This window comes from Lactuca sativa, chromosome 1, assembly GCF_002870075.4.
Source record: "Lactuca sativa cultivar Salinas chromosome 1, Lsat_Salinas_v11, whole genome shotgun sequence".
NCBI classification, from domain to species: Eukaryota; Viridiplantae; Streptophyta; class Magnoliopsida; order Asterales; family Asteraceae; genus Lactuca; species Lactuca sativa.
The window spans coordinates 187,206,186-187,224,196 of NC_056623.2; the positions used below are offsets into that span (position 1 = coordinate 187,206,186).

General features: G+C 38.7%; 1 protein-coding gene across 1 annotated transcript; it reads right to left on the bottom strand.

The window, feature by feature from the left end:
• Positions 1-10,835: 10,835 nt before the first annotated feature.
• On the bottom strand, positions 10,836-13,711 carry LOC111891191 (uncharacterized). The gene is made up of 8 exons (XM_023887266.3): positions 13,446-13,711; positions 12,844-12,937; positions 12,707-12,757; positions 12,200-12,373; positions 11,807-11,986; positions 11,508-11,627; positions 11,238-11,371; positions 10,836-11,121 (listed from the first exon to the last, which is right to left on the bottom strand). The coding sequence occupies exons 1-8, from the start codon at positions 13,577-13,579 to the stop codon at positions 11,058-11,060; spliced, it is 951 nt and encodes a 316-aa protein (XP_023743034.1). The 5' UTR covers positions 13,580-13,711; the 3' UTR covers positions 10,836-11,057.
• Positions 13,712-18,011: the final 4,300 nt, after the last annotated feature.

The window sequence follows — 18,011 nt, forward strand, 5'->3', positions numbered from 1 at the left end:
CCACATCGGGTGCGGCGCGTGCCTCCTCGGTAGTCAACTGGAATGCTCGGCTCCTCACCACCGGAGCCTCTGCCTTGCCCTGCCGGCCATCCGTGATCCGCAGGGTCGCTGGAGCTGGCGCCTTCACCGGTGCTGAAACTGTCAACTGGGGGCAATTGGCCTTCTTGTGGCCCCTCTGGTTGCAGTGGAAACACAGCAACTCTGATGTCTGAATAACTGCTGCCGGAGCAGTGCAATCCCTGCTGATGTGCCCAGACTTGCCGCACTTGTAGCAGCCCGATGATCCCAACCTGCACGCCCCCTCGTGCGGGCCTGCTGCATTTCCTGCAGCGGCTCGGTCCTGACTGGCCTTTCGGCCTACCATCTGATCCCTTGGGCTTCTTCCCCGAAGCCCCTCCTGCCTGTCCCTCCTCTAATTTCCATTTCCAGATGTGCTCCAAATCTATCTCCCTCTCCCTCGCCCTGGCAATCATAGAGTCCAAGGTAGGGCAAGCCGAAAAGCTAACATGCTCCCGGATGTCAGCTCGTAGCATATCATGATAACGAGTCCTCCTCATATCCTCGTCACCAGCATACTGAGGCACCAACAAAGCCCTCTCCCGGAACTTGGCGGTGATCTCCGCCATAGTCTCCGTCGTCTGTCTCATGTCTAGAAACTCCCTGGCCAGCTGCTGAAGCTCGACAGCCGGCGCAAACTCTGCCCTGAACCTGGTCACAAAGTCCAACCAGGTCATAGCCTCGATAGCTGAGGCTCCCAACGAGTCACCCACTGACTCCCACCAATCTCGGGCTCGGTCCCGTAAACACCCTGCTGCATACCTCACCTTCGACCCCTCAGGGCAGAAGCTAGTCAACTGTGCAGACTCGATGTCTGCAATCCATCGCCTGGCAGCAATGGGGTCTTTCACCCCATGGAAATCCGGCGCACCACTGCCCCTGAAGTCCTTGAAGGACATTGTGCGAGATCCCGACTGGCTAGATGCCATATCACTCCTGAATGCCCGAAGGCGATCCTCCATCAACTCCATGATCCCTTCCTTGATCGACCCAAAGAGGGTGGGGGTCGACTCAAGGATGCCTCTGGTGATCTCTGACGCGATGAACTCGCGTAGTCCCTCATCTACCGGCTCGGAACCTGATCCCGAACCTGACCCCTCTCCTGAACCGCCATCTACCGACCTCGATCGAAGTACCACCATTCTGCAATACATCACAACAATCATTAGAGATACTGATACTTCCTGAGGGATCACAACTACTTACAAGTTCCCTGGTCTTGTCTTGGCCTTCCTTGGTTCGGGTACGGATCCTCTGCTTTCAGTAGTACGGGTCCATACTACCTTCCACATCTATCCGTACCTTCTTCAAGGACTGCCTCGACTCCACCAGATCCCTTTCACTATTGCTGATCACTACTATACTCATCCCAGGCTCGCCCTAGGGAAATCTCTGACTCTACTCGATCCAGTCTTCAGCTGCTGCAGACCTCCTTGTAATGCCAATTAGCCATCACCCGAATACCATCACACGCGACGAGACTCAGATAATCCTTCGAGTACTCGACTTTTCCCTACAACGGTTGGACTCAAACAAGAGTTGCGCAGTAGGATCAAAACCGGTACTCTAAGATATTCAACCTTGATCACATGTGACGTGACGTATTCACCTAATGGCTAATTCCCATTATTTGGAGTCCCACATAGCACGAAGCAAGCAGCATTCAGACAAGGGAAACAACCTCAAGCAATTCCGCTCTCATAGAGGGAAACTGAACTAGCACACAGTGCTAACTCATACTATCGGGCACAACCCTAACAGGCTACTTTACTGCTGTCTACTCGATACTAGCATGCAATTCTCATACAGCTGGAACACATAAAGCAGGCACATAAGGCATCACTCCTAGATCCTTAGTCCTATTCTAGCATGCTGTTCTACAAAAGCTGATAAACATAACATAAACTTGTATGGGTACTTTCGGAAATACTTACTTGAGCTCGGCCGGTCGCGCACATCACACACTTCGTTCTTTCTTAAACTCTTTTCTCAATTTTTAGAAAACATTTTCTTTTAGAAATTCTTTTAATCCCTCGATTTGAGTTCAGACACCCCCGAAGGTGAGTCCGAATCCCTCAAACCAGGGCTCTGATACCAACTTGTAACGACCCAATTTTCACGTCCAAAAATTTCGTTTTAAAAAAACATTAATTTAGGAAACATCAACAGTTAAAAACATTGTTTGATCAAACCATAACACAACGTAGACCATGTCTAAAAGTCAAATCATACAAACCATCAAAATATCAGAGTATAAATCCCAGAGAATCTCGTAAGTGCGGAAACCAGTGTGTGTGCATGATGTGCCGCTACCGCGCCGGCTCTTTCCCTTTTGACGAAGAGGTACCTGAAACCAAAACTGTAAACTGTAAGCACAAGGCTTAGTGAGTTCCCCCATCGTACCACATACCATACAAACACATAACACACATACTGCCAGGCTATTCTCGGGTGCCTGACTACCCGATATGGCCATTCTGGGGTGTCGACTACCCGTGTCAAGCCATTCTGGGGTGCTGACTACCCGTGTCAAGCCATTCTGGGGTGCTGACTACCCATGTCAAGCCATTCTGGGGTGCTGACTACCCATCGGTCCTAACAACCGATCCTCGGGGACTAGTCCCCTCCTACTACCTCTATCGCATACAACATAACAGGCCAGCATGCAAACATATCATCACGTACTGTCAGACATTTCTGGGGTGTCTGACTACCCTCCGGTCCTAACAACCGAACTCTACTACTGTCACATATAACATATCATGCTAGCATATAACATATCAGGTAGTAGCAACCTAGATGATATCACAAAGACAATCATCTAACATACGACTCCTACTGGTAGGTCGACATTGTGGCCGTAGACCCACCGCTACTGGAAGGTAACTCACCTCGAAGTAGCTGCTGATCTGATCGGGAACTGATTGCCTACTGCTGTTGTTGCTGCTCCAGAAATCCTCCGGCTGCAATTCCCACAACATACTCAATCAAACACTGCTAACTGTCCTTTGGGTAAAATGACTATTTTACCCCTGATCATGCCTTAAGTCAAAGTCAGAGTCAACTTTCAGTTGACCCGACTCGCCGAGTTGGCTTTCCAACTCGCCGAGTCCCTACCCAAACGTTTGCCCTGAATCCCGTTTCTACTCGTCGAGTTAGGCGACGACTCGACGAGTTCTCCTTCTAACTGATATTTAAGTCCTTCATCCTACTCGCCGAGTTGTATGAACAACTCGCCGAGTTCATCTTCATCCGATGAACACTTATGCTAAGACTCGTCGAGTTGTATGAACAACTCGCCGAGTCTGTTCTTGATCTAAGGAGATTGCCTTGAACTCGCCGAGTCAGGGCATTGACTCGCCGAGTTCCTCCATAGATGAGTTCAGCTTCCAACTCACTGAGTCACACCCCGTGACTGACTGCACACTCGACACTACGAAAAGAGGACAAACTCGGAGACTCGCGAGCAGACTCGCCGAGTCACATGAACGAATCGCCGAGTCGTTGCCATGCACCCACTAAATACACAGATCTGCTCGATTCCGGTCCATGCCATTCACAGATCTGGACTCCTAGAACACAAATCACACGTAAAGTTTCCAACTTTACGTGTAGATATTCACCAATACGGATTTTAGGGTTCAAAATGTACTTAAAATGGTAGATCCAAGGTTTTCAAGCAATGAGGGTCCATAAAGGCTACAGATCCGAGCCCTTAGAGCCCAAACATGCCTAGATCCGAAGTCCCTCAACACTATAAGCTCACTACACAAGGGTCAAGACTAGAAGAAGCCTTGAAATGGCTATCACAAGCTCTCAACAAGATAATAATGAAGGGACAGAGAGGGTTTCGAGTCCAATACCTCTAGAAGTCCTGAAATGGCACAAAGATTCTGGATCTTCTTCCTCTCCTCTTGATCTACCTTCTTCTTCTCTCCAAAACTTCAAAGAAATGCACCAAAATCACCCAAAATACCAAAAGAGGGGTTAGAGCTTCGAGAGGGAATGTTCTGGACGCAATGGGGGCTGGTATGAGGCACAAAACATCGTTTAAATAGGGTGCAACCCCTGAAAATTAGGGTTTCATCCAACAACGGTGACTCGCCGAGTCCGGAATATGGACTCGCCGAGTCTCCAACTTAAACATGTCCCGGGTCCCGTCCTTACTCGGCGAGTCGGACCTATGACTCGCCGAGTCCAAGGCTAAAAAGAAGGAAAATTCTCAATAAGATTTACATACCGGGAACCAGGTGCTACATCAGTGTACAACCCATTCGTCAATCTCCATCAATCCTTGGCCCCAGACCTCAGCAGGTTCAGGGCACACTTGACCTTCTGGTTAATAGGGCATGAACAAGTTTAAAAGCGCCACTCTACATCATAGATCCATCTCATGGCCTTGATGGGGTCGTCAGTCCCATTAAAAGTAGGGTGATGCAGTTGTCGCGGCAGCCATCTCAGCAAGGGCTGCATATCTTTCGTCAAAGTACTCCATCATAGCGGACTTAATAGTCCCAAACAGTTCCAGAATCTCGGGCACCACTGGGGCATCCTAGTCACTCTCACCCGATCCCGATCCAGTTATGAAACGCCTAGTAACCACCATACCAAAAATACAACAGGAAGATATCAGACAATCTGCGAAATGACTGGGAACCAACTCCCTACAAAATCCTTGGGGTGTGACTTACTTGCTACGTATATGGGTCATGTGCTTTCGGTAGTACGGTCCCATACTACCTTCCACACCTACCCATATTTATCTCAAGTATCACCACAACGCCCTAACACTAAACATACACATGGCGGTCGCTCAACCTTACCCCTAGAGGAAGGCTAATTGTCTCATAACTGACCTACTAGTCTCACACAATCACACGACCATGAAACTTCCACCAACCCTGTAGCACTGATGTATGTTAGCCATACATAACGCTAGACCCTATAGACTTTCGAATATCCAATCCTACCCTAGGCCCTAATCAATAAGAACATAAGGCCAGATCAAACATTCTCAGACTATAAGATCTTAATTATATACGACTGTGATGCATACACAAGTAACTATAGTAATGATGTCAATCTCATATAAAGAAAACCCTAGGCTAGCAGGCATCATGATATCAGGCAATCCTATCATGCAATTCCTGAAGAACCCTAGCCTAATACTAGCTTGTTGTGCTAACTTATCACATAATCAAATAATTGGTATGTATTTTGGGGTTTACTTATTAGCTCCGGCTGATCGTACACTCTGCCTCCTCCTTAGTTATTTTGAAAACCATTTAGAATTTTATTTTGAAAATCTTTCCTTGATTTGAGACTGGATTCACACGAGTGTTCCTCTAATTCTCTCAAACCAAGGCTCTGGTACCAACTTATAACATCCATAAAGTTTAAGCCAAATTTAAACTTTCTAAAAACATTTAAAACCCAATAGTTACTACAAATTTGTTTCTAAAATAGTCTTTTTCAGAGTTTTCCCAGAATACATATCAAAATGTGAGGAGCGGTACGATCACGCCTTTGCCTTGCCTCGATCCCCTGATATACCTGAAATAATAAACTTAAACTGTAAGCCCGAAAGCTTAGTGAGTTCCCCCAAAATACTCATACTCACAAATATACATATTATCATAAACACAATATACAATGGGTCCAGTCAACCATCGAGTTGGAATACCCTAGGCCCTCAACCAGCAGGTTAGAATGCCAACACACTATGGGTCCAATCATCCTCGGGGTGGAATACCCCAAGCCCTCAACCAACAGGTTGGAATGCCCCGGTCTATTGGCCTCCGCACAAAGTAGATAAACCTCAACCACCAAACAGACATGTGCACATATAACATATAATCACATAACGGTCTACAGACAATACTGATCTAACAGATCCTACCACATAGCTCGTCATATCATCCTATCTACCAGGATATCGATCTAACAGTTCATACCACATATCATATAATATTATCCTACCCTCTAGGATACCGACCTAACAGATCATATTAGCATAACATAGCCAGATACATTCCAAAGGGCCGGCCTTGGTGCCTTAGACCCTTGAGTATAGTGAGGATAACTCACCTTGCAATGACGACTCGCAGGAATAAGCTCAAACTCTCAGATCACTGACACGAACACCACCACCTATATTTATTACGAACCATACTCGTAATTCTCCAATCTTTCCAAAACTGTCCTCAAAAGTCAACGGGCCAACTCATGGTCAAATTCAAAGTCATTAGTCAAGGTCATGTTGACCTTAACTCGTCAAGTACCCTCAGCTGCTCGTCGAGTTTCTTTAACACTCGCCCACCCGTCGAGTCACCAGAGTGACTCGTCGAGTTCCTAAGGCTCGCGATCGAAGCTCTGAGACCACTCGTCAAGGTTTCCTGCGTGCAACCCGACAAGTTTATACGCATCTAACGATTTGGGAAACCCTAACCGACTCGTCGAGCCGCTTTACAGGCTCGCCGAGTCTAAGGCAATCTTCATCAGACTCGCCGAGTTTTTCATCCAACTCGTCGAGTCCATGACCATCTTCAAATGACTCGCCAAGTCGACCATGCTACTCGCCGAGTACCTTAAATACCTCATCCATATAGAAGCTTTTAAGTCATGCAAAGGCTCCAAACTGTAGATCTAAGCTTCTAGGGCATGATTATCACGTAAAGTTGCAAACTTTACGTGCATGCAAGATGATATGACCCAAAAAAATCTAAAAGGAGTGGCTTAATGCAATGGGATAGGTCATAGCTTGGAAAATACTGAAATTTATGATAAATAGAGGCTAAAGGAGCCTAGATCTGAGGTTGCAACCTCAGATCTTGACCCAACACAGAGAATCACCACAAAACCCTAAAAAGGCCTCTAAACCCAACCATGAGGGGTTCTAATCAAAGGAGAATCAAGGTAACAACTTGTTGCCTTCAAAATGATGCCAAACCAAAGAAGAATCCGGATCTACAACAGCCACTAGCTCCAACTTCTTGCACCCCAAGCTCTTAACTCCAAAGGATCTTCTTTCAAGGTCAAGAACACACACAAAAGAGGGCAAACACGAATTAGGGTTTCTCGATTCAAAAGAGGTAGTAAGAGAGGTTAATGGGGAATATGTGATCCTTAAATAGGATGCTAAAACCCCGAGATTTAAGGTTTCATTTGCCAGCTCCTACTCGTCGAGTCCCTACTTGGACTCGTTGAGTAGACCTTAAAATCAAGAAAGTTCTTATATATATATATAAATATATATATATATATATATAAGTTCATATAAAAACTCCTAAAGGTTAAGAACCCTAAGAACCACTAATTTTTGCATTATATATTTCTTTTTTATAATATTTTGATTGTTTTTTTGTTTTTATAAATTGAAAAACTAATAAGTACGAAAAAGCATTCTATTAGTTTAGATCTAACATCGTTTCTTTCATTATTCTCCAAAAAAAAACATATATTTTCACATCCTTCAACCACATTTGATGAACACCACCACCATTGACGACGACTTCACCATCAACGACGGCCCCTCTGTTACCACTTTTCTTGCATTGACGTAGCCTCCGACCATCATCAATAACACCTACATATGTCTCCAGAGATCTTAAACCGCTGATGCCTTGCCTCCATCACTGATGTAGTGAACAGTCACTGCTGACGACATCAAACCACCACCAGCAACGCCAACCGCCTTTTGTTTCATTTTTCTCAGATCTTTGTGAAATACAACCACTGCCAGTAACCTCCGACAACTTTCCACCAACCTCTTCCACATTAGATTTGTTACACGATTGTCGCCTCCGTCGATATCCCTAGATCTAACCTTCTACATCTTCAGATCTGAAACTTCCGGTGACTCTAAGCCATATCCGACCTTCTACACCTTCAGGTTTATTATGAATCACAATTTTCACAGCCGAAAACACCAGATTTGACATTCCACACCTTCATATTTATGATGTGTGCTTCGTCTCTGACCTCTAGCCTCGCCAAAACACCAAAAAAGTATTATTATGGCCAGATCTTATGAGAAATGACAAAACTCACCTTCTCCTAGTGACTGGTGGTGGTTTCACCGCTTTCTAATGTTTTGTGGTAAGATCTGGTTATTTTTCTGATGAGAACTCACCTTCTACTGGTGGCTAATGGTGGTTCCACCATCACCGCCTCCTTTCTTTGCTCTTTATTTCTCGGATTTATGAAATAAACATGCACATGTGGTGTTTGATGAAATGTCTCAATGAAAAGAATATATGTTTTAAGTTGTGAATGATATGAATGAGTATTTGAATTAGTCTATTAAATTATGAATTAGTCTATTAAGTTATGAATGGATTTATGAAATAAACATGCACATGTGGTGTTTGATGAAATGTCTCAATGAAAAGAATATATGTTTTAAGTTGTGAATGATATGAATGAGTATTTGAGTTAGTCTATTAAGTTATGAATGGATATATGAACTAGTATTTTAAGTTATGAATAAGTGTGAACTAATATTTTAAACAGTAAATTATAAATAAATTAGTATATTGAATTGTAAATTCTGATTTTTAATCCATTTGTGATGATTTTGAAGCATGGTAAGAACTTTAGATTTGGTTGTGTTTGAAAAAAAAATACTGTAAATAATATGTTTTAAGTTATAAAATTATGTTTATTAAGTTGTAAATTTTAGGTATTAAATTGTGAATTATATTTATTAAGCTGTGAATTTTTTGTATAAATTTGTAAATAATATGTATTAAGTTGTGATTTGTGTTTATTAAGTTGTGAATTTTGTGAATTGAAATGTGAATATATTGAATTACACTGTGAATTAACTCTCTTAAATTATGAATGTTGTAGTAATTTGTGTGTTAGATTGTGCATAAATAAATTAATTGTCCATATAATATTCTAAATTCTTACTTTTATCTTCAAAGATGGTTGTGGTTTAAAAAGTAATAATTTTAGTAGTATATGAGGTTTTTATGTTTATTAAGTTGTGAATTTTATGTATTAAGTTGTGAATTATGTTTATTAAGTTATGAATTTTGTGTATTAATTTGTAAATAATATGTATTAACTTGTTAATTATGTTTATTAAGTTGTGAATTTTTGTATTAATTTGTGAATTATGTATTAAGTTATGAATTTTATGTATTAAATTGTGAATTTGTGGATTAAAGTATGATTATATTAAATTAAACTTTGAATTTACTCTCTTAAATTGTGAATTTTGTATTTATTTTTGTGTTAAATTGTGAACAAATTAATTATTTGTCCAAATAATATTCTAAATTCATATTTCTATCTTCAAATATGTTTTTGGTTTAAAAAATAATAATTTTAACAATATACGAAAGTTTTAACTATTGGCGCTGGTAAAACCAAACTCTGTTTTCAAGAAAGAAATATAAGTATAGATGGAGGCCACATTAGACATAAGTGATCCATGAACAATAATGATTTTAAAACTTCTTTATAGATTATATAATAATTTTAATATGGACTTTCATGAATAAACAAATATGTGCTCAACAAAAAAAAAAGTAAATAAAAAAGAACAGAAGTTTATTAACAAAACATTTATATAGTTAAAGAAATCAATAAATTTTATATAAAGAAAATAGTAGTTATAAGTCAAAGTCTACAAGTTAGTCTAAAAGTAAAAAATACCTACCATTGTAATAGAAAATAGGTATGAGTCATTAAATGTATTGAATCTTCTTTTGACATGAAATAATTGATTTTTAGCATAATTTTGTTCTTTTTGATCTTTGTCAATAAATCAGAATTACTCGAGAATGGTTGGATATCTGAGATTACAGTGATTCATACATGTTATTCGATTTAGTTTTGAATAATCAGGAATCCTATCTCCTTTTTTATTTTTACTAGAAAAATACGAACTAACAAATTTATGTCTCACTTGATTATTAGTTGTTGAGGGTTATATCATGGTTTGAGAGAGAGAGAGAGAATAAACGTTCATTTGATTTTGATCCTTGTGGATCGAACAAGGGCCTAAATTGTATCTTTAGGGCTCCCTTAATAATATTTATAAATGACTTGTTTTGGTTTCTCGTCTCAATTATTTAATATTATTTTATTTTTTTAGCATATTTTCATTTGTTTAGCATTAGTCATCGTCAAGTGGAACCTAAAACAAGCAAAAATAATAAAATTTACTAATAATAATTTTTTTGAGGGGTTGGTGTGTGTTTGTATGTTTGTGGAGGTTGGTGTGTGTGTGTTTGTATGTGAGTGTGGGCTTGGGAGTGAGGTTAGATAGATAGGAGTACGGTAGGTTAAGAGTGTTAAGATGATAGTAGGTAGAACGGAATGAAGTGGATAGAAATAGATGTGTTTATATTTTAGACAAAATGTAAAATTAAAAAAATATGAAAAACAATGATTATAAGTGTTACAAAAATTTCTAACTTCTTTGTAATTTTAGAAAACATAAAATTTTCATTTTCCATGAAAAATGTAAAAAAATAAATGAACTAAACGCATTTCCAAAATTCTCATACTATCTTAAATTTTTTTTTTTTTTTTTTTTTCAGATAACGACTTATTTTTCCGCAACTAAACTAAACGCAACCTAAATACTTAGTAATTTCTTGTTTGTTTTACTTTTTTGGATATGACAACTTATAATTTTTTTTTGGTAGACTCACAGTACAAAGCAAGTCAAACACCAGAGTTGTACGGTACACATTTGGTTTGAAGACTTTGAAAGTCATGCTTCTCAACTTGTAGCACTACAATTACATATGTACCTTGGCACATTGTATAATTTCCTGTATTTTTCACACACAAAAAATAAATGCAACAAGAGATCATCCAACCTAAAACAAGGGCAAAAGTGATTCACAAATTTTTGAAAAAAAAAAAAGAAACACAAAACATAAAACGTAGGAGCAACTTGACTATATAATTATGGAAGCTGAACAAAACTTTTTAAAAATCTTTCCAATATCCTCAAAAATCCATTCCAAACAAGCCAATGATCAGGTATCTCTAAATATCCTGGGAAGCACTTCATGGGCACTGATATCTAATGCCACTGGATCCCTGTTATAAAGAAATAAATTATTATATAAACTTTTTGTTATATCTAAATGTCCTTTTATGTCATTTTACATTTGTCATTTATTTTTGATTGAATAGTTGATAATAAGAAGACTAACTTGCATAATATTTGACCCTTCTCTGAAGAACTAGAAATAAACCATTCTTTTCTGAGAAGAGGAGATTCAAACTGCACAAAAAATCCATCGCTTTGTCCATGCTTCCATTTCCTTGGTCCCTGTCCTTTCCACACCTGTATACAACAATTAAAAAAAAAAAAAAAAAAAAAAAAACATGTGTTAAATTAAATGTAAGAAACATTGTTTTACCTAATGTTGAAATAGAAAGAAAAATATCTATTTCTATTAATTGGATATGATGAAAGGTACCTGTGGGTATGAAATGATAGTTTTGGGTGCAATTAAACATGCTGCTTGAGAGAAAGAGTCAGTGGCATATTGCCTTAAAAAGGAATAACAATCAGCATGTGTATGAGGTGTCTCGAATGCCTGTTTAAAAAATCAACATCAGCATCAGAATAATAATACTATATTGTTTGTTTGATGACCCGTTTTGACATTTGACCCATTACCCAACCCATTTTACCACCTCTACCACATACAAAAAGCACATTATCATTAAGAGATAAGAATGATAATTAATTTGATTAAATGAATAAGAAAAGTACCTTGTCAATGTTGACAACAGGTGCATATTTTTCAGTGTCTGTTTTTTCTTTATCAAGAAGGAAATAAACTCTAGCATCAACATTAGACGTTTGATGCCATGACTTAACAGCATTCTCCATTGTTTCAACAACAAAAGAGAATATATCTTTCCAAGATTCCCCAACTACATACTTTTGTGCCTGAAACAAATAACATTCTCATTTAAAAACAAGACAAACAACCATAATATTCACATTCAATACAATGCTTAAGATAAAATAAAGCAACATTTTTAGGGAAAGAACAATTGCTAACTAAAGAAAGATTAATATTGAAAACAAGTGTTTTAATTTCATGACCAATATATGTAAACAAAAAACGGGATTATTGAATATTATAAGAAATAAAATTACCAATTCAGACTTGAAACTATCCAAGTGCTTTGCCAAATCAACATTTGATCTCATATTGTCCACTTCTTCCGATCGTTTTTTATCTTTTGATAATTGTGTCAATCTCTTGATCTTTCTTGACACCTCTGTACTTTGTGGGTTGTGTTGTGAAGCTATCCTAAAGGCTTCCAATGCCTGCATTACACACACACACACACACACACATTAATACTAATCTATGGGATAAATGCAAGAAATAGCAACATAGTTTCATTTTAGTATTGCACTTATGGGAAAATTACTCAATTATAGCAGTGAAAATTGCTTTGTATTTGAATGATATTGCTAAAAATGAGTAGATTTTTTAAGTGGAATGCTATAGAAGATATTATGAATATATATGACTGTTATAACAAACAAAATAAAAAGATATATGTTGTTGTCTCTTGCATTTAACCCTTGATAACCTTGGCTTCATATTGTACATAACAATTATACAGAATATAGTGGAAAAGAATGTAAGCATACATCATCGTATCGTTCCATGGCCTCTAATACACATCCTTTCCTGAAATAACCCTGAACAAGAAACAAGGATACCTTACATCAGACAAACATTAGAGAGAAATTAATGTCTGCATACAATTTGTAGGTCATGTTAATACCTTTTCCCAGCTAGGATTCAAAGATATTGTTGTTTCAGCATCTGTGAGTGCTTTTTGAAGCTTAACAAGATTTAGAAATGCTGCAGCACGATTGCTGGAAAGAAGTTTTAAACAAATTAGCAGAAATGGCATGGAACCCCACATCAAGGGAACAAAAGACCATAAGCATGTTTATAAAAATGCAATGAGCATCATCAAATCCTTCCAGATGATAATTGATCAATAAGTTTAACATTTCTGCTTAACACATGTAGAATTTGGTTTCATGGAATAACAATTGGAGCTTATTTAGAACATATTTTAACGAATCGATGATAAATGCAAACAAATTGGTAGTTATACACTTTGAAGGAATGTTTTTACTGAAGGTATTGAAGTTGTCTAAAATAGCTAAACAACAATGTAAAATCAACTCGTCTATTTCATCTCCTAGTTGACCATTTCATGATACAAAGTCGAACACTAAATAACAAATCGAAGTCACTGTGTAATTTTTAAAACCTATCTATCAAGAAGAAAACAAGCAAAAACAATGAAAGGAACTATCGAGATTCAAGCTCACAGTATGTAGCAGAGATCAGAAGAGTAGACAGAACGGTTACCTGTAAAGCGTAGGGTTAGAAGGATCTTTCTTGATAGCTTGAGTGTATATGGCAGCTGCTTTTAGGTAGTTTCCGGCCTTGAAAAACTCATTTCCTTGATCTTTCAACGATACATCTGGTTTGGGTTCCGCCATTAGAGCTTTTTTACTTTGGTAAGGTTTAATGTTTAGGGTTCTGCGAGGGTGATGAGTTTGGCTCGTTTGAGAGGAGAGAGGCGCCTTTCAAGGGAGAAAGCTGCCTCAAATGATCGGGAGGAGGATTAGAACGTGGTCTAAAAATTTAATAATGTTAATCAGAAAATGAATTAAGCGAAAATTACAGATATAGTTAAATTTGATTTATCGAAAATAGCCAATAGCCTATTCTAAAAAGAAAAATTACAAATATAGTTAAAAAATTTCCTACTTTTTCTTCATATTTATTCCTATAAAACAATGACATGATAATCTAATTCTGGTTCTTAATCTTCTTTCTTGATTTTGATTTTCAAAGTTGTCTAAATAGAAAGTTTAAGGGGTATATTTAACGGTGATTTCATATATTTTTAATAGTCTATATATAAAATATAGATAAAAATAGAATGTCTGTTTTTTTTATATTGTTTTTCTAGTTATATTTTTATTATAATAATGTGAATTCTACTAAATATTTCGTTGTGATGGGATTGGGGGGAATATTTAACCGTGGAAGTTGCCTAAGTAAAAAGTTTAAGGGGTCATATTAAGCGTGATTTCATATATTTTTAATTGTCTATGTATAAAATATAGATAAAAATGGAATGTATGTTGTTCTTCTAGTTATATTTTTACTATAATAATATGAATTCTACTAAATATTTTGTTAGGAGGGGGGATATTTAACAGTAGAAAGTTTAAGGGGTCATATTTAATCGTGATTTCATATATTTTTAATAATCTATATATAGAATATGGATAAAAATGGAATGTATGTTCTTTTTATATTGCTTTTCTAGTTATAATTTTACTATAATAGTATGAATTCTACTAAATATTTCTTTGGAGGAGGAATGACGCAAGCAATGACGTATAAAGCCATTTTGTGGTGGGAAGAATGATGCAAACAATGTGTAACGACCCAATTTTCATGACCAAAAATTTCGTTTTAAAAACATTACTTTAGAAAATATTAAAAGCTAAAACATTGTCTGATCAAATCATAACACAAGTGAACCATGTCTAAAAGCCAATTCATACATTCAATCAAATATCAGAGTACAAATCCCAGTGAAGCTCGTAAATGCGGAAACCGGAGAGTGTGTGTGTGACATGCTGCTACCGCGCCGACTCCTTTCCCCTAGCTGAGGAGGTACCTGAAACCAAAACTAAAGACTGTAAGCACAAAGCTTAGTGAGTTCCCCCGTCGTACCACATACCATACAAACACGTAACATACATACTGCCAGGCTATTCTGGGGTGCCTGACTACCCGGTACGGCCGTTCTGGGGTGCCGTCCTACCCGTGTCAAGCCATTCTGGGGTGCTGACTACCCATGTCAAGCCATTCTGGGGTGATGACTACCCGTCGGTCCTAACAACCGACCACGGGGACTGGTCCCCTCATACTACCTCTATCGCATAACAAGCCAGCATGCAAACATATCATCATATACTGTCAGACGTATCTGGGGTGTCTGACTACCCGTCGGTCCTAACAACCGAACTCGACTACTATCACATACAACGTATCATGCTAGCATATAACATATCAGGTAGTAGTAAATCTAGATGATATCACAAAGACAATCATCTACCATACGTCTCCTACTGGTGGGTCGGCGTTGTGGCCTTAGACCCACCGCTACTGGAAGGTAACTCACCTCGAAGTAGCTGCTGATCTGATCGGGAACTGACTGCCTACTGTTGCTGCTGCTGCTGCTCCGGAAATCCTCCGGCTGCAATTCCCACAATATACCCAATCAAACATTGCGCACTGACCTTTGGGTAAAAAGACCATTTTACCCCTGACCATGCCCTAAGCCATAGTCAGAGTCAACTTTCAGTTGACCCGACTCGCCGAGTTGGCTTTCCAACTCGCCGAGTCCCTATCCAGACGACTGCCCTGAATCTCGGTCCTACCCGTCGAGTTAGGCGACGACTCGACGGGTTTATCTTCTTAACCAATATTCAAGTCCTTTATCCTACTCACCGAGTTGTATGAACAACTCGTCGAGTTCATCTTCATCCGATGAACACTGATGCTAAGACTCGCCGAGTTGTATGAACAACTCGCCGAGTCTGTTCTTGATCTAAGGAGATTGCCTTGAACTCGCCGAGTCAGGGCATTGACTCGCCGAGTACCTCCATAGATAAGTTAAGCTTCCGACTCACTGAGCCACACCCCGTGACTCACTGCTCACTCGACACTACGAAAAGGGGACAAACTCGAAGACTCACGAACAGACTCGCCGAGTCATATGAACGACTCGCCGAGTCGTTGCCATGCATCCACTAAATACACAGATTTGCTCGATTCCAGTCCATGCCATTCACAGATCTGGGCTTCTAGGACACGAATCACACGTAAAGTTTCCAACTTTACGTGTGGATATTCACCAATATGGATTTTAGGGCTCAAAATGTCTCAAAAGGGTAGATCTAGGGCTAACAAGCAACATGGGGCCATAAAGCTAACAGATATGAGCTCCTGGAGCTCAATCTTGCCTAGATCCAGAGGCCAAACATCTTATTACGACATACAATGCACATACAAGCTTGGGGATTTGACCAAGAAGGACCCAAATGAAGTTTTAAGCATAGAATCAAGGGGAAAACGGGTTATACCTCAAAGGAACTGCTGGAAGAACACAAATAATGCCTGGATGGCTTCCCTTCTTCTGGATCTACTTCCTTCCTCCTTCCAAACCTTCAAAAACACACACACTAACCTCAAACTCTCAAAGAATAGCTTAGAACGAGAGATACAGGGCTTTAAGGGTCAATGGGGGCCGGCTTGGGGCTGATAAGTCCTTTAAATAGGGTGCAAACCCCTGAAACTTAGGGTTTCATCCGACAGCTATGACTCGCCGAGTCCAGGATATGGACTCGCCGAGTCGCCAACTTAAACGTGTCCCGGGTCCCGCATCCATTCGGCGAGTCGGACCCATGACTCGCCGAGTCCAAGGCTAAAAGAAAGGAAATACTCAAATAACATTTACGTACCAGGAACCGGGTGCTACACAATGACGTATAAAGCCTTTATTATTGAAAACATTATTGAATACATGCGTCCTTTCAATGTAGAAGGGCAGACAATGACGTGTAAAATCATTATTATTGAAGACACAAGTCCTTTCAATGTGGAAGGGATTATAAATTTTATTAATGTAATTATTTAAAAGTATCGGTAGAATAATTTATCAGTTGTCAGTAGTATTAGAATGTGATGTAACATAAAGTGTTAGTCCCTCCATAGTCTAGGGGGCTGAACTGTAAATAAGTCATGCGTTGTTAGTGGGTCTTTCAGAAGACGAATTTATCGGATAACTAGGCCACGTAATTCAAAACTTGACTTGTGGATAAGAGTTATACCCAAAAAGATGGGTTCGACTATGCGGAAGCTTTTTCCCTAGTAGTATGAGAAGTGAAGTTTCTTCATTGTGATCTCGATGAAGGAAACTCTAGGGCTCAACCCGTGTGGTTTTTTGGATTATCAGGGTTTTTTTATTATCTAACGGACAACTGCATGTTCAACAATGTGATTCCATGTATAGCTTGAAGTCAGGGTCAGTCCAAACATATATGGGGCCCATGGCGAAAAGAAAAAAATGAGCCCCTCAAAGACAAATATAATAAAGATTCAAAAAAATATCAGTTACTTTTCACTATAGACATGTTTAAATTACAATAATAAGCAAACCAAATTGTTTATCTTTTAAGTTAATTTGAGTTTGAACCAACTTTAGGCTCTAAAAACCATTTAGGTAATGGTTTTTTTGATATATATATATATATATATATATATATATATATATATATATATATATATATATATATATATATCCCATAAATTTTGGGCCCCCTGGAGTTGTGGGCCTTAGGCGGTCGTCCAGGTTACCCACCGTCTGGACCGACCCTACTTGAAGCATTCGCTACATCATGGGTATATAAAGCTTTTATGGTGTCCAATTATCATGCTAGAGACGATGAAAGGTTTGGTAGAGATCAAGAAGTTAGGTAAACCTATAAGAGTTTGTTTTGGTGTGAAAGACTTAACAACGACTGAAAAAGTTATAGTGGATATGAATTCCTTATTAATGGTTTGGATATCGAGTTTTATAAGGAGGTTTACACTTTCACTTACAGATGCATTTTTTATACTCAGACTACAATTATACCTTGAATGTACGTCCAAGTGGAGATTTGTGAATGACATACATATATAAGTCGAAGGACTAAATTTATACGAGTGAAAAATTAAAATTGAGTTTGCCTTTAGTATTGTTTGGGTGTACGATTTTTAAGAAACTCGACTTTAATTACAGTTTTTTTTTTCCTTCTTTCAGTTTTGTTCTATACTTAATAGTTTATATGCCATCAACATATTGGC

What these genes read in the sequence shown, in the direction of transcription:
- LOC111891191 (XM_023887266.3), bottom strand. Translation starts at nt 13,579, where the DNA reads ATGGCGGAACCCAAACCAGATGTATCGTTGAAAGATCAAGGAAATGAG. An exon ending in ATAGTTTCAAGTCTGAATTG is followed by an intron (nt 11,987 to 12,199) that starts GTAATTTTATTT and finishes TATTTGTTTCAG; the next exon opens with GCACAAAAGTATGTAGTTGG. An exon ending in AAGGGTCAAATATTATGCAA is followed by an intron (nt 11,122 to 11,237) that starts GTTAGTCTTCTT and finishes TCTTTATAACAG; the next exon opens with GGATCCAGTGGCATTAGATA.